This window comes from Tinamus guttatus, unplaced genomic scaffold (genome assembly GCF_059628265.1).
Source record: "Tinamus guttatus ecotype Peru unplaced genomic scaffold, ASM5962826v1 Tinamus_guttatus_pri_ptg000704l, whole genome shotgun sequence".
In the NCBI taxonomy this organism is placed as follows: Eukaryota; Metazoa; Chordata; class Aves; order Tinamiformes; family Tinamidae; genus Tinamus; species Tinamus guttatus.
This window is the reverse complement of record NW_028289238.1, coordinates 69,669-92,594: the sequence shown is the minus strand read 5'-3', so window position 1 is coordinate 92,594 and position 22,926 is coordinate 69,669. Positions and strand designations below refer to the sequence as shown.

The window sequence follows — 22,926 nt, the reverse complement described above, 5'->3', positions numbered from 1 at the left end:
GTGCGTAATGGTGTCCACTGCTGTGTAATGATCTATACTGGTGTGCACTGGTGTGCACTCCTCTGTACTGCTGTGCAGGGCTATGTGCTGGCATCTGCTTATGTGTAGTGGTGTGTGGTGCTCTGTATAGGTGTGCACTGGTGTCTGCTGGCCTGTAGTGGTGTGTAATGGAGTGTGCTGATGTGCACTCGTGTGTACTGGTGAGCAAGGATGTGTACTGATATGCACTGGTGTGTAATGCTGTGTGCTGGTGTGCACTGGAATGTAATGGTGTGTGCTGGTGTGTAATTGTTCACACTGGTGTGCGATGGTCTGTACTGATGTGCACTGCTTTGTGCTGGCCAATATGAGGGGTGGGGTATTGAGCTGCCAGAGGGACCTGCTGCACACGCAGTACGTGGGGAGCGCTGGTGTGTGCTGGTGTACACACGTGTGTGCTGCCGTGTATGGATGTGTACTGGTTTGCGCTGGTATGTAGTGGTGTGCAGTTTTGTGTGCTGGTGTGTACTGCTATGTATTGGTGTGAGCTAGTGTGAGTGGGTGTTCACTGCTCTACTACTGTGTAATTGTCTGTCCTGGTGTGATGTGTTGTTCAGTGGTGTGTACTGCTTTGTACTGGTGTGCATTGGTGCATACTGGTGTGTGCTGGTGTCTACTGGTGTTCGCTGGTGTGAACTGTTGTGTAACGGCATGTACTGGTCTGTACCGTTGTGTACTGGTGTATTCTGGCGTGCACCGCTGAGCACTGGTGTGTACTGGTGTCTAATGGTCTTTACCAGTATGCACTGGTGTTCACTGCTGTGCTCTGGTGTGTGCTGGTGTGTACTGGTATGTATTAGTGTTCGCTGGTGTCTAATGGCCTTAACTGGTGTGCTGGTATGTTCTGGAGTGTTTTGGTGTGTGCTGGTCAGTATTGGTGTGTACTAGACTGTACTCTTGTGCACTGGTGTCCGCTCGTGTTTGCTGGCATGCATAGGTGTGCGCAGGTGTCTCTACCAGTGTGCGCTGGTGTGTGCTTGTGTCCTGGGGTCTACAGTGTGTGCACTGTTATGTGCTGGCGTGCACTGCAGCACTGGTTTGTGCTGGTTTGTGTTGATGTGTGGTGGTGTGTACTGCTGTGCACTGGTGTGTGTACTGGTTCCACTACTGTTCAACTTGTCCATCATTGACTTGGATGAGGGGACAGAAGGCAGCCCCAGCAAGTTTGCAGATGACACCAAACGGGGTGGAGTGGCCAACACTCCAGAGGGCTGTGCTGCCATTCAGAGGGACCTAGGGAGGTTGGAGAATAGGCAGACAGGAACCTTATGAGGTTAAACAAGGGCAAGTGCAGGGTCCTGCACCTGGGGAGGAATAACGAATAAACCCAGGCACCAGTACAGATTAGGGGTTGATTAGTCACTGATAGGACAAGGGATAATGGGTACCCCTTATTAAATTTAAAAAATTAAAAAAAAAAAAAAGGAAATTTCATCTCCATGTCCAGAATTGAAAACTCTGTCATTTTGTGGTCACTGTGACCAAGACGGCCTCCTGTCACGGAACGAGTGGTGGGGGGAGTGAGTGACACACTGCACTTCACTCGTGGGAAAGAAATAGGAATAGGTTTTATTGGTAATGACAATGGTTTCTTGAGTGAAGTGCAGTGTGCCACTCACCCCCCCCCACCACTCGTTCCGTGACAGCCTGGTAAGGGGGAATCCCACCTACCATGTATTTGTGGAGTTCATGAGTTAGCTGAATCCTTCTCCAAACCTGGCGCTTCTGAACAGACATGTGGAGCCCCAATAAGCCATCTGAATAAGTCATCTGAATCATATATGCACCATGTATCAACAAGCTCCCTTCTTATCCCTGTCTGGGTGTCCTGCCTAGTTAAGAGATGTGAATCAGGACTTCCCGTGGGACATTTCTAACTTTGGTAGATAATCATTATCTGATGAAACAAATTGCAACATTGGAATGTGTATCCCTGTACTCTTTAGCAAAGGAAAACAGGTTACTCTACTTGATGGAACATATCCAGAGGGAGGAATCCCAAGGGACAGAGTAATTCATGAAATGAGCTGGGCTGCAGCTCATGGCAGCCTGTCAGCACTGCCCAGAGACAGCCGAGTGCAGGAGCAGCTCCTGTGCCAAGAGCAGCAGGGCTGCGGGCACTGCCTGCTGCTGCGGACAGGAGAGGAGAGAGGACAGAGAGGTGAAAGGCAGCGTGGAGTGGGAGGACAGAGGAGAGCTCATGGTGGGAGCAATCTGTGACATGGTAAGTCACCGGCTGCAGGGTAATGCTACTGAGGTTTCTGGAGGGGTCTCCAGCACCCCTCCAGCTGATGACTTTTTTTTTTTTGAGGACTGTTCTCCCTGCTTCTATTTCGCATATGAGGAGATGCTTCAGAACAGAAATTCCCTGTCCCAGCATCACAAGGTCAGGGCATCATGGCTGCTTCTTCTGGAGCTGGTGCAAGACAGTGAAGGCAATGTGGGCACACAGGTTCTTCAGAGCACTGTTCTTCAGAGCAGTGTCCATGCGCCCCAGGGTGCTGTGTGCCCAGTGCAGTGATTCTGTGAGGATCAGCACTCAGCCTGCCAGGGCGCTGCAGGGAGAAGCTCTGGGTGGGTGGAGAGATCCCCCTCTTGGCAGGTTCATTCTCCTGCTGAGAGGCTGCTGTGTGGGGTCAGGGCTGCTCACAGCTCAGCCTCACCCACACAACATATCTGGAAGGGGATTTTAAAGAGGACACTCTTGGGAAGCTTCTATGAAAGGGAAGGGAATATCCAGATGCTAGGATTTTGTTTTGTATCTTTGACAAGGCAGCAAATGAATGGAACATTTTAGGTTTAGATGCCTGAAGGAGAGCTCTGCAGTGCTGCTCTGAGGGATCAATAGGTCTACGAGGACCGCACAATATTCCTTCAACTGCCTTTTAACCTGTGGGCAGCAGCAATATCCCCTTTGCAGCTCTCCTCATTCTCATTGTGCTTAGTCTCACTCTGCTCTCAAGGGGAAGGGTTCCAGGGCATTTCTGACCTCCTCTGCAGTCGGATTTCCAGAACAGCAGAGCTGCCTCTCTCCTGCCATGTGCCCATTTCCCATTGCAAGGCACAGGGGCTGAGAACCACTGTCCTGGAAGTCCACACTGTCTAGGAAGTGCAACCTGGGGACGGTGCTGCTCTGTCTGTCTGTCTTCCCTTGGCAGCAGAGTCACAGTGTTTCTCCTCGTTTCCCTGCCTCTCCTTTCTGCTCTTGTCCTGGCAGTCAGCTGGGGCTTCAGCTACAAATTCAGATACTCACCCTGAGGTCCTGCCATGGAGGTGTCTAAAGAGGGGCAATGTGCCCAGGGTGCTGGGCAGCGTCATTGGAGGGGCTGCAAAGGGGTTGACTCTCCCTTTAGGAGACTCTGTGGCTGTCAGGACACCTGACTGTCTCTGTTGTCCTGCTGGGTTTGTGAGCTGCCCTCCATAAGTGGACTCAGTGCACAGAGCCTTTGCCATGTCAGTAGCAGTGTCCTGTTCTCTCCATCACGTATCCACCTTGAGCTAAGAGGGAGAGCAAAGTTAAATGAGTGCTTTGAAACCCGTCTTCTATGATCTCAACAGAGTCCAGGTTTGTTTGGAGGAACAAAGCAGATGGACTCAACAGCACTCTACACTGTTCCCTAAGCAGCAGAGAGCCCATTTCCTTCTCCAGTCTGCTTAATGTTCACATTTTCAGAAATAGAGACATCTGTCTTTATTTGCATATCAATAAAGACATGCAAAGAACCTGACGAGATATGGTGACAGAATCTAAAAATTTCCAAAATAAGTAATTTTAAAACAAAATGCTAAAACCCCCTGCTGCACCCCAAACTCCTTGGAAGTGTGTGTGAGAATATGAAAAGACCCTTTATATTAAAGGTGGATGTCCTGTGACATCAACTCCGTAAAGAACAGATATCAAGAACCAGCCCTTTATACACATTGGCGTAGAGTAACTCAGGCTCCGGCTCCTCCCAGAACACTCAGGTGGAGCAGAGACTGAGGAGCTGACTGAAGGTGACAGTGAGAAGAAGAAATCCCTGAGGGTTGGGATGCGGTCCAGAAGCATTTCTGTGAAAAATGGAAAGTTTATTTTAGAGAAAATTATTCTAAGCTATTATTGCCTTTTTTCCCTACACAGTTTTCCTGAGCTCAATGGAATAGATGTCCAACAGCAGCTCCCTCAACGAGTTCCTCCTCCTGCTGTTCTCAGACAGGCGGGAGCTGCAGCTCTTGCACTTCTCGCTCTTCCTGGCCATCTACCTGGCTGCCCTCCTCGCCAACGGCCTCATCATCACAGCCGTAGCCTGCGACCACCACCTCCACACCCCCATGTACTTCTTCCTCCTCAACCTCTCCCTCCTCGATCTGGGCTCCATATCCATCACTGTCCCCAAATCCATGGCCAATTCCCTGTGGAACACCAGGGCTATTTCCTACTTGGGATGTGCTGCCCAGATCCTTATGTTTGTCTTTTTCATGTCAGCAGAGTTTTCTCTCCTCACAGTCATGGCCTATGACCGCTACATTGCCATCTGCAGACCCCTGCACTACGGAACCCTGCTGGGCAGCAGAGCTTGTGTCAGAATGGCAGCAGCTGCCTGGACCAGTGGCTTTCTCAATGCTCTCCTGCAAACTGGGAACACATTTTCCCTACCCCTCTGCCAAGGCAATGAGGTGGAGCAGTTCTTCTGTGAGATCCCCCAGATCCTCAAGCTCTCCTGCTCACACTCCTATCTCAGAGAAGTTGGAGTTATTGTGGTTAGTCTTTGTTTAGCGTTTGGGTGTTTCATTTTCATTGTGGTGTCCTACATGCAGATCTTTGCTGCTGTGCTGAGGATCCCCTCTGAGCAGGGCCAGCACAAAGCCTTTTCCATGTTCCTCCCACACCTGGCTGTGGTCTCCCTTTTTGTCACTACTTCATTTTTGGCCTGAAGCCCCCATCCCTCTCCTCACCAGTTCTGAATCTGGTGCTGGCTCTTCTATACTCGGTGGTGCCTCCAGCCCTGAACCCCCTCATCTACAGCATGAGGAACAAGGAGCTCAAGGCTGCACGGAGGAAATTGTTTCAGTGGGTTCAACGCTAGCACCAATAACCAACCATGCACATCTACTCATCCCCAGAGTAACTGACACTGAGAATCTGTGTTCTGTGCTTTTCCTTCCTTCCTTCCTTCCTTCCTTCCTTCCTTCCTTCCTTCCTTCCTTCCTTCCTTCCTTCCTTCCTTCCTTCCTTCCTTCCTTCCTTCCTTCCTTCCTTCCTTCCTTCCTTCCTTCCTTCCTTCCTTCCTTCCTTCCTTCCCTCCCTCCTTCCTTCCTTCCTTCCTTCCTTCCTTCCTTCCTTCCTTCCTTCCTTCCTTCCTTCCTTCCTTCCTTCCTTCCTTCCTTCCTTCCTTCCTTCCTTCCTTCCTTCCTTCCTTCCTTCCTTCCTTCCTTCCTTCCTTCCTTCCTTCCTTCCTTCCTTCCTTCCCTCTTTCCTTCCTTCCTTCCTTCCTTCCTTCCTTCCTTCCTTCCTTCCTTCCTTCCTTCCTTCCTTCCTTCCTTCCTTCCTTCCTTCCTTCCTTCCTTCCTTCCTTCCTTCCTTCCTTCCTTCCTTCCTTCCTTCCTTCCTTCCTTCCTTCCTTCCTTCCTTCCTTCCTTCCTTCCTTCCTTCCTTCCTTCCTTCCTTCCTTCCTTCCTTCCTTCCTTCCTTCCTTAGGAAAAAGACAGATAGGGAGGTGTGGGATGTCCTCCAGTACCTTCCCCCATCTTATCACCAAAATCCATGAGGTGCCACAGCTCCTGTCCCCTCTGCACCACCTGCTTCTAGTGACAGTGAAGAGGAGGTGGAATGGGACATTTTGTCCCTTTCAAAACAAGAAAAGGAAGCCAGTAGTACAAGGTGCCAAAAGCCCCAAAGCCAAATAGCAGGTTCCACTGCGAGGCCAGGATCGGCGCGGGCATGGTTTGGATTTGGATTTGTAATAGTGTCACTGACCACCCAAGATAGAAGGGGATTAAAGAAAGAACTACCCCCTTATTTAGATGATCCTATAGGAATTGGGGAAATGATAACTGAATATCTTAGAAATGCAGATTATACTTGGCAGGTTTGGGATTTTCTTTTAGGAATCCTTTTTGGATCCCAGGGAAAGAGGATAATCTTGCAAAAAGCTTGTCAATTATGGGAGGATGAGCACACACAGGCAGGCCAAAATGCAGTTTAGCCTGCCCTCAGCAGAGAGGAAGGACATTGGAGGAGGGAATGCCCACAGAGGCCAAGATATGGGTTGGTAGAGGCAGTAGATTCAGAGGCACTCATTTTACAGGAAAGGTCCTTCAAGGCGTCATGACTGCCCTGGGGATTCAGTGGGACTTGCACACCCCTTGGCATCCCCAGAGCTCGGGTAGAGTGGAAAGGATGAACGGGAGCATTAAAAAGCATCTTTTGAAATTGGTGTTAGAAACTAAGATGCTGTGGACACGACTTCTACCATTAGCTTTAGCAAAAAGAAGAGCAAAACCTAGGGGAGACATTCAACTGTCCCCCTTTGAAATCATGTTTGGGATTCCCTATCCTGCTAACACCCAACCTGGAAAGGAGGTAGAGATAAGTGATATATATTTAAAACAATATGTGATCAGAATACTTTCTCTTGTGAAGTCTCTCCAACAGAAGGCCAGCTCGCACAGACCTTCCCCTTGGATTTTGCAGTCCATGATATCCAACCAGGGGATTGAGTCTTGGTCAAAGCATGGAAAGAAGCACTGCTGCTGGCAAAGTGGCGTGGAACTTATCAGGTATTACTAACCACAGAAACATCAATCAAGACAGCTGAGCATGGATGGACTCATCATACCAGATTTAAGATTTCCAGGAGCCCAGAAATCTGGACTTCTTGGTTAAAGGAAGAGGATGGAAAGCCCCGGCTAACTCACCATAGATCTGTACCGCTGGCTGGGAGTGGGTCCGCAGAATAAATGCTGGGTTGCTGGGTCTGTGGGAGTCCAGGAGTATATGAAGACTACCCATGGGTACTAGACCTATCGAACATAAATTGTTAGTTAGTTCTAGCAGCGCTTAGAAATCGTTTACTTTGTACTTAATTATGTCACCCATTTGCATAGCCCAAAATGGTTAAAGTTTTTTTTTTCTTCTTCTTCTTCTTCTTTAACAACCTAAGGGCAAAACCTTGGTAATCACCAGCTTGCGCGGTTCATACAGCAGAACTAGAGGGTTTTTAGTTGCTTAGATTGGCTGTGTGTTGATAAATAAACCCCTCCTTTAAATGTTGCTCCTTGTTTGGAAGTTTGTCAGGAGTGGTGGAACCTGATGGCCCTATGGACGTGCTGAAGTTTTTTCCCTGGCTCTGTTTTGAAGCCAAGCAGGTTTTCATGCATCCAGACAATGTGTCTATGTGTGTATATGTGTATATACCTCTAGATCAAACAGACGTGCACTCTGGGTCCCTGTGCTCTGGCCTTGGACACTCAGCTTTGGACAGCTCAGACCCCGAGTCTCCGCAGTTCTGGGTAGAATTTGAATTTCCTTCTTTTCTTAGGAACCTTCTTCAAGACACTAGTTCAATGAAGACAATTCAATGTCAGCTGGAGAAATGATTCCACTGCCTTCAGATGTGTCATCGTCCTCAGATGTGCTTCCATCCTTTTCATTAGACATGGAATTTAACTTTTCCAGGAAATATATTCCTATGTTTCCTATGTCTGGTCAATTAATACCTTTAAAAAGAAGTGTAATAGCATATACAGTGAATGGTGCTGTGCTAAATCTGCAGCTAAAACTCTACAAAGGAACCATGATTACATTAACTTTCATGTCAGCACCCTAGAAGTGCAATGACCTTGACTTTTCCAGAGAAGATCTTCTGCTCTTATAAAAATCCTACCTCTTTCCCGACCTGTCTTGGGATCCCTCTTTCTATTGATTGCTGAGATCTTATCTGCTCACTTGCACATTTGCAGTGATAAACTATTCTTGATAAACTAATGCAGAGCCTCTTTTCTCCCTTCTCTCCCCATCCTCTTTCTTTGTGGACGCAATCCCCAGACCTGACAGCAGATGAGGACAAAAGCAATGAGGAAGCGGAAGAAGGTGAGTAGCAGCAACCCCAAAGGATCTCCAGGATCTCCGTTGAGGCTGGCTTCTAGATGAGGGTCGCACTTGGTCAACCCTTGCCCTTCTATTGCACTTAGCCCCCAAAGTTTCGAATTCACTGGACGAAGTCAGCTGAAGCTGTTGTGAGAATAGATTGTTAAATGAAACGTGGGAGTTTGGCAGGTTTCACTGATTTTCAGTGGTTTAACTTGGAGCAAATTTACAGAGCTGAGTAAATTTTTGTTACAATGCAAAAACTGAAAGGGAAGGATATTTAAAGTGAATGCATTATAAGAACTTTCCTATGTAAATAAACACTAGTAAGATCAATTTTATAGCAGTGGAATAAGAACTTCATTCATAACACAAGTATTCCCACAAGTATTCTCCAAGGGTGGTGGAAATTTCATCTTTAGAAAATGTGAAGCTGCACTGAAATGCCACCATATACATCCTACACCATGCTTCCTGAATTGCTTTTTAGTGATTTTTGAATGGACAAACTGTTTACAGACTTACTAGGACTTGGGTATTCACTTCAAAACTTACTGAAAATTGTGACTGGGGATTAAAGAGGCAAACAGACTGCCCGATGCCTCTCATCACATAGGCACAACCAAGCTGTCTGTCCTTTCAGCCTTCGTTCCTAAGTTAAGTTTCTGATCATGGGGGAAAAGGAAAAAAAAGTTTGGAAAGCTCAGTTAAGTTATAGCCTATAAAATGCACTGTAGAATGCCTCCGTGTGTTTGTCAGTGTGACGTGACTCAAACTTTGATTCCTCATGACCTGTATTTTTTTCTTAAAATCTCCTCACTTTACAAAGAATGTCCTGTATCGTGTAGTTTAGTCAGCTGTGAAAGGCAAATGTAGCATGTAAGCATTTTCTTAAGTAGACTTAAAGCCCATTTTAGAATATTCACTGATTAAAAGCCACTTCCAGAGTTACCTTTTTAGGGTTTTGAAGCCTTCTAATTTCTAAACCACATTTCCTGCTGGCTGCTTTCTGTGTATTTGTTGCTGTGCCTGCATTGCATGTCATCTTAAGTAGTCTTATGCCCCTGGAGGAGCTGCTGTTGAAGCACACAGCAATCCTTATTGCCACCTTTTGCTGGTAACTGGAATTCTTCGTTTGGGATGCTGAGCACTTCATTTTGTGAAGAAGGCTAGAAAGTTGCCTTCGTAGCTTCCTGCTTAGGTCCAAATTCCTTTTTTTTTTCAAGTAGAGCAGAAAAAATGGATCTTTTGTGTATATGCAGTGCCTTGATAAAGTTTCTATACAGGCACAAAGTACGTGCATGTCAGGTGCTCTGCATATTTGTGACTGATTTTCTTGGTTCTTTTAAGCAGGGAAACTTGATGTACGCTTCCAAGAAGAATGAAGCTGCTGAAAAAGCTTATGCAACTCAGGTGATAGGTTAATTCTGGCTTTAAATTATCTTTACTGCTCACAGAAGTGAGCTAACTACTGGATAATTTCCATGTGTGCATAATTATCTATTGCCATCGGGGTTACAAGCCAGAGGGATGGATGTCAGGGCTGGGCTGGGCTGGGCTCAGGACAGATGCTCAGAAAAATAAAGGAACACATTCACAACATGCTCACAACCAAACACAAATAAAAGGCAACAGATGCCACAGACAGGTGGGAAGTCAAATAAACGAGCAGTGTTATTCAGCATGGGAAACAGTGCTCTTGCTACAGCAATAGTGGGGCAGTTTTCCTGGTTTTGTGCAGCACAGCAAGGATTTTCAGGAAGGGAGATGTGCATGAGAGCTCCACTGAAGTGTATCCTCCTGCTGTAGTTACAGAATCATCATCATCATCAGAAGCAGCTGATGTTCATGATGCTGAGGAAGGTGAGGATCCTCGGAAGCGTTACGGCCTCAGGCAGAGGAAAACTGTCATATGCTACCAAGCTCCTTTGGAAAGTAGGTTATGTGCACAGGTACTCTCCAGGGCTAAATTATTGCATATAAATGAGATAAAATTTCTTGAATATATTTATATATACACACACACACACACACACAACTTTGATTTAAATTTCTTCTGCAAGTGCATTTTGCTGCATTTATTGCATGCATGTAACCTGTGTACATTGCATTTCTTTGCCACTTCACTTGCTCATTGCCATTTCTGTCAATGCCCCATTACAAATGGGCTGCTAAAGGGTCACTTCAGAAGGTCTACTTTTTATAAATCTGTTTCTACTTGTAGTTTAGTTTATAATGACTTTTTTCTTTCATTCCACTGTTTTATCAAAAACTTAACCTTTAAGTTTTGTTATTTCCATATCCAAACTTATTGATTTTAATTTAAAGATCTCCACTGAGAAGTACAAAAGAAGATATATGTACATATCCTTCAAAGAAAAGTCATAAACCCAACATGGTACTCTTACCCTCTTGTCACTTTGTGTCCTGAAAAAACCTACTGTGTGTGTTTCCCTTGTACTACGCATTGGGAAAGACACTTGAAACTGCTTTCTGGAGTTATAAACAGGTGAAATCACTTTCTGCCATTTTATTTCACTTTATAGAATCATCATTGTCAGAAGAAGCTGAGGTTTGTGAAGCTGAGGGAGGTGAGGATCCTCTGAAGTGTCACGAATTCAGGCAGAGGAAAACTGTCGTATGCTACGAAGTTCCTTTGGAAAGTAGCTTATAAGCACTGTAGAGTAATTGATGGGCCAATGGTCTTCAGCCAAAGGCTGAAGGGTTGGTATAAAAACCCAACCAGGGTTGGGTATTCATATAACCTTCACACATCTTAACCCACCAATCCTGGAGCGTCAGCATCCCAGTGACCAATCCTGGATCTCCTCTGCTTCACCAGCAGTTCCTCAGTCCTAGTTTTGCAATCTTCAACAGGTTCCCTTCATGAACCTTTTATCCTATATATTCCCACACCCAAAGTCTTATGTGAATTCTATGCCCCTGTCCCCTCAAGGTCCTGCTGTGTTCCTAATGTCCTGCGTACTTCATGCCACGCATGTCCTCGGTTCTCTATGTTTCCCTCCCCTGTCCTCTGTATCCCTAATCCCACATGCCCCCTGTGTCCCTGATGCCATCTGTGCCCAATCTCCCATGTGTCCCTCATGCCCCTTGTGTCCACCCAATATCCCGTGCCCCCCAATGCCTTGTGTCCCCCTGCGTCCCTGCACTGTCCCCGACCAAGGTGACGCACCTGCAGCACGAGGAGGCAGCGCAGACAACCCGGCCACTCGGCACGGCGGGTGCCCAGCAGCAGCCGCCGCAGGAAACAAGGCAACAGGGGGCTGTGCCCCCCTGTGCACCCACCACCACCACCTCCACCGCCTGGAGCACCTCTGTCCTGCGCTGGCAGCTCTGGGGCAACGAGGGCACCACTCAGGACATGCAGGGGACGCTTGGGGTCCCCTTTGGGCCCAGAGCAGGGTCACGGGGGAACCCAGCGGTTCTCATGTTGGGTTGGGAGTGGGCACCCAAAGTGGCTCCCACTGTGTGCAGGGGGTACCAGGTTGGGGGGGACCCACTGGGGATCCCATGGAGCGTTGGGGCATGTTGGGGTGGGTGGGGTCACCCAATGGGGTCATGGGGACCATGGGCACCCAAAACATGGCACTGGGGGGACCTGGGGACCAGGAGCACCCCAACGATGACATGGAGGGGACATGGGCAACATGGGCACCCCAGGCCTGGCACAGAGGAGACATGGAAACTACTGAGGGTGACTGGAGTAATCCTGGGGACCCAGCAGTGACACTCACTAGTGCTGGATGCGGGTGAGGATGTCCGAGAGCTCGGCCTGCACCTTGACAGCAGCCACCAGTGGCTTTTTCTGCTCCTGCAGCAGGTCCCGAACAAGCTGGGGACAGACAGGGGTGGTTGTGCAGAGGGGTCAGCACGTGCCCGGCAGGGTCCCCATGACCCCCTGCTCCCAGCAGGACCTGGGGGTGCCCCGACGCTCACCTGGCCCTGCCGCTCGGCCGTCTCTACCACAACGATGCTCTCGGGAAGGGCTGTCTCACACCCAGAGCGGCTTGAGCTGCTCAGGGAGCACCAGGCGGGAGCCCTGTGGGGGCCCCAACATGCTCAGCATCCGCGGGGGCACCCAGGAAGGTGGGGACAACCGGGAAGCCAGCGCTGGTGGCTCCCAGGGTGTCCCCACACTGTGCCCACACTGGTGTCACCACCCCACGGACCACCATAGTGCCCATGGCTGGGACAGGGGAAACTCGGGCTGTCCCTGTCTTGTTACAGACCCACTGCCCCGATCCCTGCTGTGACGTCCTGCATCCCTGGCGTGTCTCCTTCCCCGGCAAGTCACTGAATGTCCTGCATGTCTCTAACTTGCCATGTCTCCTCGATGCACCATATGTCCACCCAATGCTTCATATGTCCCCCGATGTTCTCTGTGACCCACCAATGTCCCACATCTCCCTGATACTCCATGCGTCCCCAGTGCCCCATGTCCCCCCTATCTCCCATGTGTCCCTAATGTCCTGTGTCCCTAATGCTCCACATGTCCCTCATGCTCTGGCTGTCCCCTGATGTCCTGTGTCCCCCGATTCCCCATGTGTCTGCCCATGCCCTGGGTGTCCCTAATGTGCTATGTACCTGGTGGCAAACGTGTTCCCAAGCTCTGTGTGGCCCCAAATATCCTGTGAACCCCTGATGTTCTGTCCCCCTGATGGCCCATGTGCCCCACATCATCCTTGTGCACCCAGTGTCTCGTGTTCCTTATGACCCAAATTCTCCTCATTTCCTATGTATCCCTAATATGCTCTGTGCCTCATGTCCTCCATATCCCCAATGCTCTGTACATGCCATCATGGCCTCTGTCCTGACAATGCTCCATGTGTCCACACGTGTCTTGTGTCCTCTTATGTCCCATACTCTCCATTAGCTCTTGTGTCTCTCAATGCCCTGCATGTTCCCAGATCTCCTATGTCTCCTCCTGTTCCCCATCTTTCTCCAATTCCCCATGTGTCCCCAAAGGCTTGTGTGCCTTCTATGCCCTTGTCCCCTCGATGTCCTGATGTGTTCCTAATGTCCTGCACTCTTCATGCCACACATGTCCCCAGATCTCTAGGTTTCCCTCCCTGCCCTCTGTCTCCCTGATCCCACATGTCCCCAGTCCCCTCTGTGTCCCTGACCATGTGATCCCAATCTCCCATGTGTCCCTCATGCCCAAGGGGTCCACCCAATATCCCGTGGCCCCCAATGCCTTGTGTCCCCCCGCGTCCCTGCACTGTCCCCGACCAAGGTGACGCACCTGCAGCACGAGGAGGCAGTGCAGACAGCCCGGCCACTCGGCACGGCGGGTGCCCAGCAGCAGCCGCCGCAGGAAACAAGGCAACAGGGGGCTGTGCCCCCCTGTGCACCCACCACCACCACCTCCACCGCCTGGAGCACCTCTGTCCTGCGCTGGCAGCTCTGGGGCAACGAGGGCACCACTCAGGACACGCAGGGGCCTGAGATGACCCCTGTCCTGAGATGCAAAATCCCCCCAACCCCACAGATCCCTTCTTGCTTCCTCGACAGGGACCCCCAAGCCCTCTTGGGAACCCAGTTTCCCCCCTTTCTCCTGCACTCCAAAATCCCTCATCCACTCGGGGACCCCAAATCCCACTTTAGGGAGCCCAAATTTCTCCTGCAACCCCAATGTCCCCACACCTCAGGAGCCAAGGACCCCAACTCAACCCATATCCCCCCTCTACCCCAAACCCCAGCCTCGGTTGCCTGGCACCCTCCACCCCAGCTTGCCCCTTACCTGGCTGATGTCAGCTCCTCTTGGCTGCTTTTCACTTGGGTCTTCAACTTTTCGGGGATTCCTCCAGAATCCATGAGCTTTTTATGGTCCTCCTCCTGCAGCCTGTGCAGGGAAAGGTCACTGGGGGGGTTAGGGCAGTCAGTTGGGGCACCCCAATATGGGGGGGGAAATTACGCATCCCCATTTGGGGAGAAAAGGGAGCTGGGGGCACCCAAACCTGGGGTGGTGAGTCCAGAATACCCCAATATTATGGGTGAAATTCTCTAGGGCACCCCAATATTGTTTGTTTGTTTGTTTGTTTTGAGGGAGAAATATTGGGTAGGGTCTCAAAAAACTAGGAGCGACTCCAATATGTGTGTGGCGGGGGGGAATTTGGGGCACCCACATACTTGGCAAAAGGGTCAGGGCACCCCAACTTCTGAATGAAGGCAGCTGGGAGCATCCCCAATACTGGGGGATTCCAGGGAACCCCAATACTGGCAGCCAGGGGTGCTTTGGGCACCCCAATGTTGGGGGGATCTGGGGCACCCCAGTATTTTGGGTGAAGGGAGCTGTGGGCACCTGCACTACAGGGAGGGGTCTGGGAGATGTCGGGGGCACCTCAGTATTGGCCGTGCAAGTAGCTGGGGCCCAACAATACCTGGGCTGAAGGGAGTCTGGGGCACCCCCAATACTGGGGAGGGCTCTGGGACACCCCAATATCCAGTGTAAATGGAGCAGGGGGCAGATCCATATTAGGAGGAGCCTGGCAGAAGTTGGGGACACCCTAACACTAGGGGTGTACAGAGTGGGGGGGATCACCAATGCTGGGGGGGTCTGTGGCACCCCACAACTGAGGGGAAAGGGAACTGGGGGGCACCCTCAAAACTGGAGGGCTCTGCGGTAACCCAGGACAGGGGTGAAAAGAGTTGAGGGAACCACCAGGACTGGGGGGGTCTGGCAACAATATGGGGGTCTCTGGGGACTCCTAATATTAGGGATGAAGGTTTCTGGTGGCATCCCATTACAGAGGTGGCCCAGGGTAGCCCAAAATTGTGGATGAAGGGATTTGGGAGCAACCCAAACCTGAGTGGGTAGTGGGGCAATTCCCTCCCATATCAGGAGATGGAACCTGGGGAACTCCATTATGGGAGGGTCTCACCCTTCTATTGGGTTAAAGGGAGCTGGGGGAACCCCGATACTGGGGGAGTCTGAGCTACCCCAATATGGGAGGAAGGCATTAGAGGGCAGCCCAGCACTTAGAAGATCCTGGGGCACCCCAGTACTGGGGGGAGGCAGATGGGAGGCACCTCAATAGTGAGGGGAGTCTGGGGTACCCCAGAATGTTGGATAAAGGGGAACCTCATATTGGGGGGGAGATGAGCATCCCGATATCCATATTAAAAGGTGCTGGGGGTCCTAGGGCACCCAATATTAGATGTGAAGGGATTGGGGCATCTCAGTATTGGGGGTGAAGGGATTTGGGGGCACTGCAATCCTGGGGAGGAAATGGGACACCCCAATATTGGCTGAAAATGTAGCTTGGGGCACCCCAATCCTGGGCAGGGTCTGGGAAAGGTTGGGGAGAACAAAACACTGTGGGGGTGAGGTGGATTCACCCCAATACCAGGGGTGTCTGGGAGAGGTTGGGGACACCTCAGTATTGGAAGTAGAGGGAGCTGGGGGGTGTTTGGGACCATCTGCAGAGCCCCATTTTCCACAGGGAGCCTGGGGGCCCAGGGCCACCCATGGGTGCCTGGGGGGACACCTTACCTCACCCAACACTTTGAAGTGTCTCAGCAAGGCCAACAATTTCTGTTTGATGTTGGGCTGCTGTTGCGGAGAGCGGGTAGGTCAGGGCAGAGGCAGGGGCACCCTGGGGACCCAGCACCGCTGGGGACATCCTGGGCACAATTCTAGGACCTGTCACCCTGGCACGTGGGGGAGCATCCTGGGTGCTGCCCCCAGCTCCTCCTGCGGCACCCACAACACCCAAGGCTGCAGCAGGACCCTCCGGGCACCCTGTCACCTCCACCCTGGAGAGGCACCTGCTCACCTGGGTCCAAGCAGAGCCTGGGAGCGTCCTCCTCCTCTTCTTCACTTTCTGCAGCTCCTCTTTCTTGTAGAAAAGGTCCTGGGGGACAGTGTGACAGGATGGCACCATCGGGGGCACCTGTGGGTGCCGTGCAAGCAGTGGGACACCCATCAAGCACCCACCTCCCGTGCAGAGCATCGTCGCTGCCCTCCTGCTCCAAGCAGATGCTCTCCTCCTCTGAACAGTTGTCCATGTCAGCAGAGTGGTCTTGGGGCACCCATGGGTGAGCACCTGGCTGGGCTGCCCACCCCGGGGATGCTCCCGTGCCCCTTTTCGGCGGGTGCTGCCCCTGCTGGGGGAGCTGCCCCGTGCCCTTGGCCATCCCCATTCCTTGCCCTTCCCCTCTGACTCCAGTGGTGTCAGCGGGGACTCGGGGCACCCGTGGGTACCTCGGGGGCCTCACCTGGCATTCTGCTCTTGTCCTTGTGGTCCATGCGCCGCTTGAGACTTCATCCGAATCTCAGTGAGGGGCACTGCCACGTTCTGCGCGAGCACCTGCAAACCTTGGGCGCTGGGCACCCAGGAGCTCCACGCTCGCCTCCGGCCTCCCGCATGCACCACGGACCTGGGTGTCTGCGAGCTCGCTGCTCACTCTGGACACCCGCAGGCACCTGAGGACCCCGGCATCGGGGTGCCCCCCAGCAGGTGCCCACACACACCCAAGGGCCCAGGCATCCGGGTGCCCGCATGAACCCAAGGGCCCAGGCTTGCAGGTACCGGCCTGCAGGCACACTGGGGACAGGCACCCGCACGCACCCAGGTGTCCCAGCACCCGCACGCACCCCAGGCACCGGGGCACCAGCCTGAGGACACCCGAGGGGCGCATGCTCTGGGGCAGCCGGCAGGCACCCGCCGGCACGTGGGCACCCAGGGGTGCAGGGCACTCGGGACACACGGCCCCGCAGGGACAATGTGGGCACCCCTGCCCTGAAGGCTGCAGGGGCTCGGGCACGAGCTCTGGACATCCAGGCTGCACGGGGGAGGCTGCTGTGGGTGAAGGGGCCAGGGGAAGGGCGGCTGGAGGGTCCCGGGCGCCTGTGGCAGGAGGGATCGGGGGCTGTTGAGGGGAGCGAGGGGCGCTGGGGGCAGGAGCTGTGCGGGTGAAGGGTGCTGGGGTGAGGGCCAGGCGGGGAAGGGTCCTGGGCACCGGAGTCTGTGGGTGAAGGGGGCTGGGGGCAGCTCAAGGGGGAGGGGTCCTGGACGGGGGCTGGGAGGGAAGTGTCCTGGGGGTGGGGGGTCCTGGCAACAGGGCCCTGCGGCTGCTGGGGGGAGGATCAGGCTGGGGAAAGGGAACCCAAGGGTCAACGGTCCTGGGGGTGGGGGCACAAGGGGGAAGGCTCTTAGGGCCTATGGATCAACTGTGCTGGGGGGGGACCACAGGGGATGGGCACTGAGGACAAGGACGCCCAGGGGAACCGTTCTGCAGGTGGGAGCCCATGGGTGGTGGCTCCGGGAGGGGAGGAACAGAGCAGATGGGGACCCCCTGGCTGAAGTGTTCAGGGGGTCGGGGCCCTATGGAAGAAAGGTCCGGGGAGCCGGGACCCACGAGGAAAGTGCTCGGGAGGTGGGGGCCCATGGGGGAAGGGGCCGCGAGGTTGGGGCCCATGGGGGAAGGGTCCAGGGAAGCGGGGCCCACGGATAAAGGGTCCAGGGAAACAGGGCCCATGGGTAAAGGGTCTAGGGAAGCGGGGCCCAGGAATAAATGGTCCAGGGAAGCAGGGCCCACGGATAAAGGGTCCAGGGAAGCGCGGTCCATGGGTAAAGGGTCTAGGGAAGCGGGGTCCACGGGTAAAGGGTCTAGGGAAGTGGGGTCCACGGGCAAAGTGTTCGGGATGTGAAGGTCCATGAGTGAAGGGCCCAGGGTAGGGGGACCTACGGATGAAGGACCCAGGGGATGGGGGCCCATGGATGAAGTGTTCAGGGCCTGGGGCCCTATGAATAAAAGGTGGAGGGGCCTGGGGTCTTCGTGTGCTGTATCCACAAGGTGGGGGCCCATGGGGGAAGGGTCCAGAGGTTTGGGCCCTTTGGAAGGGCTCAGGGAACCGGGGCCCAGGGGTGAAGGCTTCAGGAGGCGGGGGTCTACAAATGAAGGGTTCAGGGAATCGAGATCCAGAGGTGAAGGCTTCAGGACGCGGGGGTCTACGAATTAAGAGTTCAGGGAACCGGGGCCCAGGGGTGAAGGCTTCAGGAGGCGGGGGTCTACGAATGAAGGGTTCAGGGAACCGGGACCCAGGGGTGACGGGCTCCATAGGTGGGGGTCGATGGATAAAGGGACGTGGAGGTGGGAGCCCATGGGGGAAGGGTCCAGGTGATGGGGCCCTATGGGAGAAGTGTGCAGGGGATCGGGGCCCATGGGGAAAGGGCTCAGGAGGTGGGGGTTGATGGGGGAAGGGGCCGGAAGGTGGAGGCCCACGGGTGAAGGGTTCAGGGGAGGGGACCCTTCCGAGGACGGGTGCAGGGAAGAAGGGTCCAGGGACGACGTGTTCGAGAGTTGGGGGTCTACGAATGAAGGGGTCAGGGAACCAGGGACCACGGGTCATGGGTTCAGGGAAACGGGGCCCACAGGGGAAGTATTTGGGAGGTGGGGGCCCACGGGGTAAGGGGGCTAATGGGGGGGGACCCTTAGTGATGGGTACGGGAGTTTTGCGCCCGTGAGAATTGGGTCCTGCAGGTTGGGGAATACAAGTTGTGGGGTCTGGGGTCTGGGGTCCACGGGGGATCGTTACTGGGGGTGGGGACCCACGGGTGAAGGGTCCAGGGCAGGGGGCACTACAGAAGGAGGACCCAGGGAAGCAGGACCCACGGGAGAAGGGTTTGACACTTGGGAGCCCATGGGGAAAGGGGCTGGGAGGTGGGGGTGCACGAATGAAGGGTCGAGGGGAACAGGGTCTTCGGGTAAAGCATCCTGCAGGTTGGGGCCTTCGGGTGAAGGGTTCAGGGGAGGGGACCCTTCCGAGGACGGGTGCAGGGAAGAAGGGTCCAGGGACGACGTGTTCGAGAGTTGGGGGTCTATGAATGAAGGGGTCAGGGAACCAGGGACCACGGGTGTTGGGTTCCATATGTGGGGGTGGATGGATAAAGGGATGTAGAGGTGGGAACCCATGGGGGAAAGAGCCGGGTGATGGGGCCCTATAGGAGAAGGGTGCAGGGGACCAGGTCCCATGGGGAATGTTTTCTGGTGGTGGGGGTTGTTGGGGGAAGGGGCCGGGAGGGGGGGGCCCACGGGTGAAGGGTTCAGGAAAACAGGGACCACAGGGGAAGTATTCGGGAGGTGGGGGCCCACGGGGTAAGGGTGCTGATGGCGGGGGACCCTTGCTGATGGGTGCTGTAGTTTTGCACCCGTGAGAATTGGGTCCTGCAGGTTGGGGAACACCGGCTGTGGGGTCTGGGATCTGGGGTCCACGGGGGATGGTTACTGGGGGCGGGGGCCCACGGGTGAAGGGTCCAGGGCCGGGGGCACTACGGTAGGAGGACCCAGGGAAGCAGGACCCACGGGAGAAGGGTTTGACAGTTGGGAGCCCATGGGGGAAGGGGCCGGGAGGCGGGGGTCCAGAAATGAAGGGTGCCGGGTACCAGGGCCCACGGGTGATGGGTTGCATAGGTGGGGGTCGATGGGCTCCTGGGAATGGGGGTCCATGTATGAAGTGGTCCTGGGGGGGCCGTCCCATGGATGAAGGGTCCCCTGGGCCTAGCCATGGGCCTGAAGCAGCCTGATGTTTAGAGCAGGCGGCTGAGGGATCCTGGGGACTTGTTCCCATGGGTGAATGGTCACAGGGACATTGGCCTGGGGTGGGAGGTCTTGTGGGTGGGGGTTCTATAATGATACACACATGGTCAGATGTTTTGGGGATGAAGGGGCCTGGGGTTGGGAGCCCGAGGTTGAGGTGCCCAGGTGGGACGTGTCCCTGAGTGGGGGGCCCTGGTGTTGAGGGCCCGAAGGTGACGGGTCCAGCTGGTTGGGACCCAGCAGGGAGGGCTCGTGGTGCAGGTGGCCCCACAGCAAGGGCTCCTCGTGCTGGGACCCCCAGGGTGGCAGGTCCCGGTGGCAGCGCCCCAGGGGCACTGGGTGCCGGGGGCCGCAGGGCGAGGGGCGCCGCGCGCGGGGGCACCTGTGCGGGGGCTCGCGGGGCCGCGGGCCCCGTCTGCAGCTGCAGCTCCGGCGTGGGGGGGGCGCTGGGCCCCACGGCCCCCTCCAGCTCCTTGGAGCGCAGCACCCGCGGGGAGCCCTGTGCCGGGCTCAGTGTCACCAGGAGGCACCCAGCAGTGCAGGGGGGCAGGGCCCCCTTCCCCCTGGAGCCCCAGCCACTCCATGGAGTTTCCCTCCTGCCCCAGGAGCCCCTGGCAGCTCTCCAGACCCACTGGAACACCCAGCTGCACCACAGGGCACTTATGGGATCCCCTCCAGACCCATGTCTGCACCCCAGGGCAACCACTGGAGCCCCAGGTGGCTTGGGACCTGCCTGCACCCTGGGGCAGCCTGGGAACCCCACAGACCCACTGGGATCCCCCTATTGCACCTTGGGGAACCCTTGGTCTTGCCCAGACTTCTTGGTACTCCCACCTGCCCCTGGAGCTCCATGGGACCCCCAGACCCTTTCCGACCCCCTGTGGCACCACAGGACACTCTGGGGATCCCCAGTCCCTTGCAACCTACTGCCTGCACCCTGGAGCACACAGGGGACTCCACCAGATCCTTTGGGACCCCCTGTTGCAGCACAAGGCACCTTTGCCCCCCTGCAGCCCTCTTGTCACTCCCAGGCCTGCACCCTGAGACACCCTTGTTGCCCTCCAGACCCATTGGGACCCCCCACCAGGTCCCCTGGGACTCCCTTGCTCACCCAGACCCTTTGGGACTTCCCTGCTGCACCCTGGGGCACCCATGGAACGCCCAGAGACCCATCAGAACCCCCTGCCTGAACCTTGCGGCACTCATGGGACCCCAACAAACCCCTTGGGATTCCCCTCTTGCACCACAGGGCACCTTTGGAACCCTCCGCCTGCTACAGATGCCTCATAACCCCCTGCCTGCATTCTGGGCACCCTTGACCTGCCCCCCTGCCCCACACACACCCATTGGGACCCACTCTAGCACCCTGGGCACCCTTGGAACCTCCCAGACACACTGAGATCCCCCTGCCTGCATCCCAGGCCACCATTACCCATTGGGATCCCCATGTTGCACCATGGCAACGCCAGGCCCCTTGGAACCCCCATGTTGGACCCTGGGACACTCACGGGATCCCCAGATCCCTTGGAATCCCTATATCGTAAACTGGGGTACCCACGGGACACTGCTGACCCCTTGGGACACCCCAGCCTACACCCTGAGGCACCCATGGGCCCCACCAGACCCTTTGCGGCTCCCCTGTTGCACTCTGGGGCATCCTTGGGGCTCCCAGACCCCTTGGGTCCATCCTGCCCATGCTCGGGGGTACCACTGTGCCCCTCAAGACCTGTTGGGACCCCCTGTGTGCACCCTGGAGGACCCGTGGTCCCTTTGGACCCTTTGGGACCCCCCCGTTGCACCATAGGGAACCACTGAACCCCCCACTCCCACCCCAGACCACTTGGGACACCCTTGTTGCACCCTGGGATCTCCCCAGGCCCATTTAAACCCCCATGTGGTACCCTGGGGCACCCACGGGACACCATCCCCCCAACTCCTTGTGACACCCACGTTGCACCCTTGGAATCCCCTTGGGACCCTCCTGCCTGCAGCCTGGGGCACCCCTGGGCCCCTCCAGGCCCCTCAGAATCCCCCTCTTGCACCATAGGGCGTCTTCAGAAGCCCCTGGAACCATTTCCCAGCCCCTGCCTGCACCCTGGGACAGGACCCTTGTGCCCTTTGGACCCCGCAGTGCTCTGGGACCCTCACCAAAAGCCCCGATGATCCATCCCATTGGTACCCCCTCCCACCAGCTCTGCCCTGCGACAGCGATGGGACCCCCCAGACCTCAAGTGCCAGGGGCCCCTTCGGCACCTTCCCCACAGACCTCTTTGAGCCCCCCAGATACCCTGGTGTCCCCCCCGGGGGTAGGAACCCTTCGGTCCCGGCTCTCCCACCAACAGGACCCCCTTGGGTCTCACCTGGGGTTCGGCAGTGGTGGCGTCAGGGTTCTTGACCACTCTGCGCACAATCCGCAGCCTCTTCAGGAAGGCTCTGAAGAACCTGGGGAGGATGGGGGGGGCAGTCAACAGACAGAGCGGGGCCCCAAAGCCTGGGCCCATTCCCATAATCCCAGCAGGAGAGATGGGGACCCCGGGCAGGGCGCGCACGAGCACATGTGTGTGCTGCAAGCAGGTGTCATGGGCATGTGCACGAGCACCAGCGTGTCTCACACACGGGTGACGTGAGGGTGATCACAGGCACCCACATGTCTCACACACGGGTGACGTGACCATATGCATGAGAACACGTGTCCTGCACACGCAGGACGCGAGTGTGCTGACGAGCACACACGTGTCACAGGAGGCACGGGTGGCCGTGAAGACTCGCACGCCTGGGGTGCATCTCCCGTGTGCAGCGCACACACTCGCCAGCTCGCACGCACTGCGCGCACGGATGGCCGGGCTCACGCGCAGCCCCGGGGCCACGCGGGCCCCTGCCACGAGTTGGCAGGAGCGGGCGCAGCGCACACGCACACACGGGCGCGGGCACTTCCGAGCACGTGCACACCCGAGCACACGCGCGTCCCCGTGCTCGCTTACACACACGCACTTGTGCGCAGGCATCTCTCCATGTCTGCAGACAGGCGAGTGTGTTTGTGGGGCCGTGTCACATGGGGAGGGGACGCTGAGAGGGCAATAGTGGCAGGTCCCTGCGCCCCAGGGCAGGGTGGACAGTGACGGGGACCAGGGGTGGGGGTAGATGGGGACTGGTGGGACCCTGCACTCAAGGGCGGGGGGGACACGGCCCCCACAGGAAGCGGCACTGGGGGGAAGAGACACCCGTGGTGTCTGGCACTCAAAGCAGGGGGGTACCCG

The 22,926-nt window shown here is 55.2% G+C and overlaps 1 protein-coding gene across 1 annotated transcript in view; it reads right to left on the bottom strand.

Moving 5' to 3' along the window:
- Positions 1-3,519: 3,519 nt before the first annotated feature.
- The window catches only part of LOC148591790 (syncytin-A-like), a 60,419-nt gene continuing 41,012 nt past the window's right edge, over positions 3,520-22,926 (bottom strand). Inside the window, exon 3 of the mRNA XM_088536735.1 lies at positions 3,520-3,537. Coding sequence (XP_088392861.1) covers positions 3,520-3,537 — 18 coding nt within the window. The remainder of the gene's footprint in view (positions 3,538-22,926) is intronic.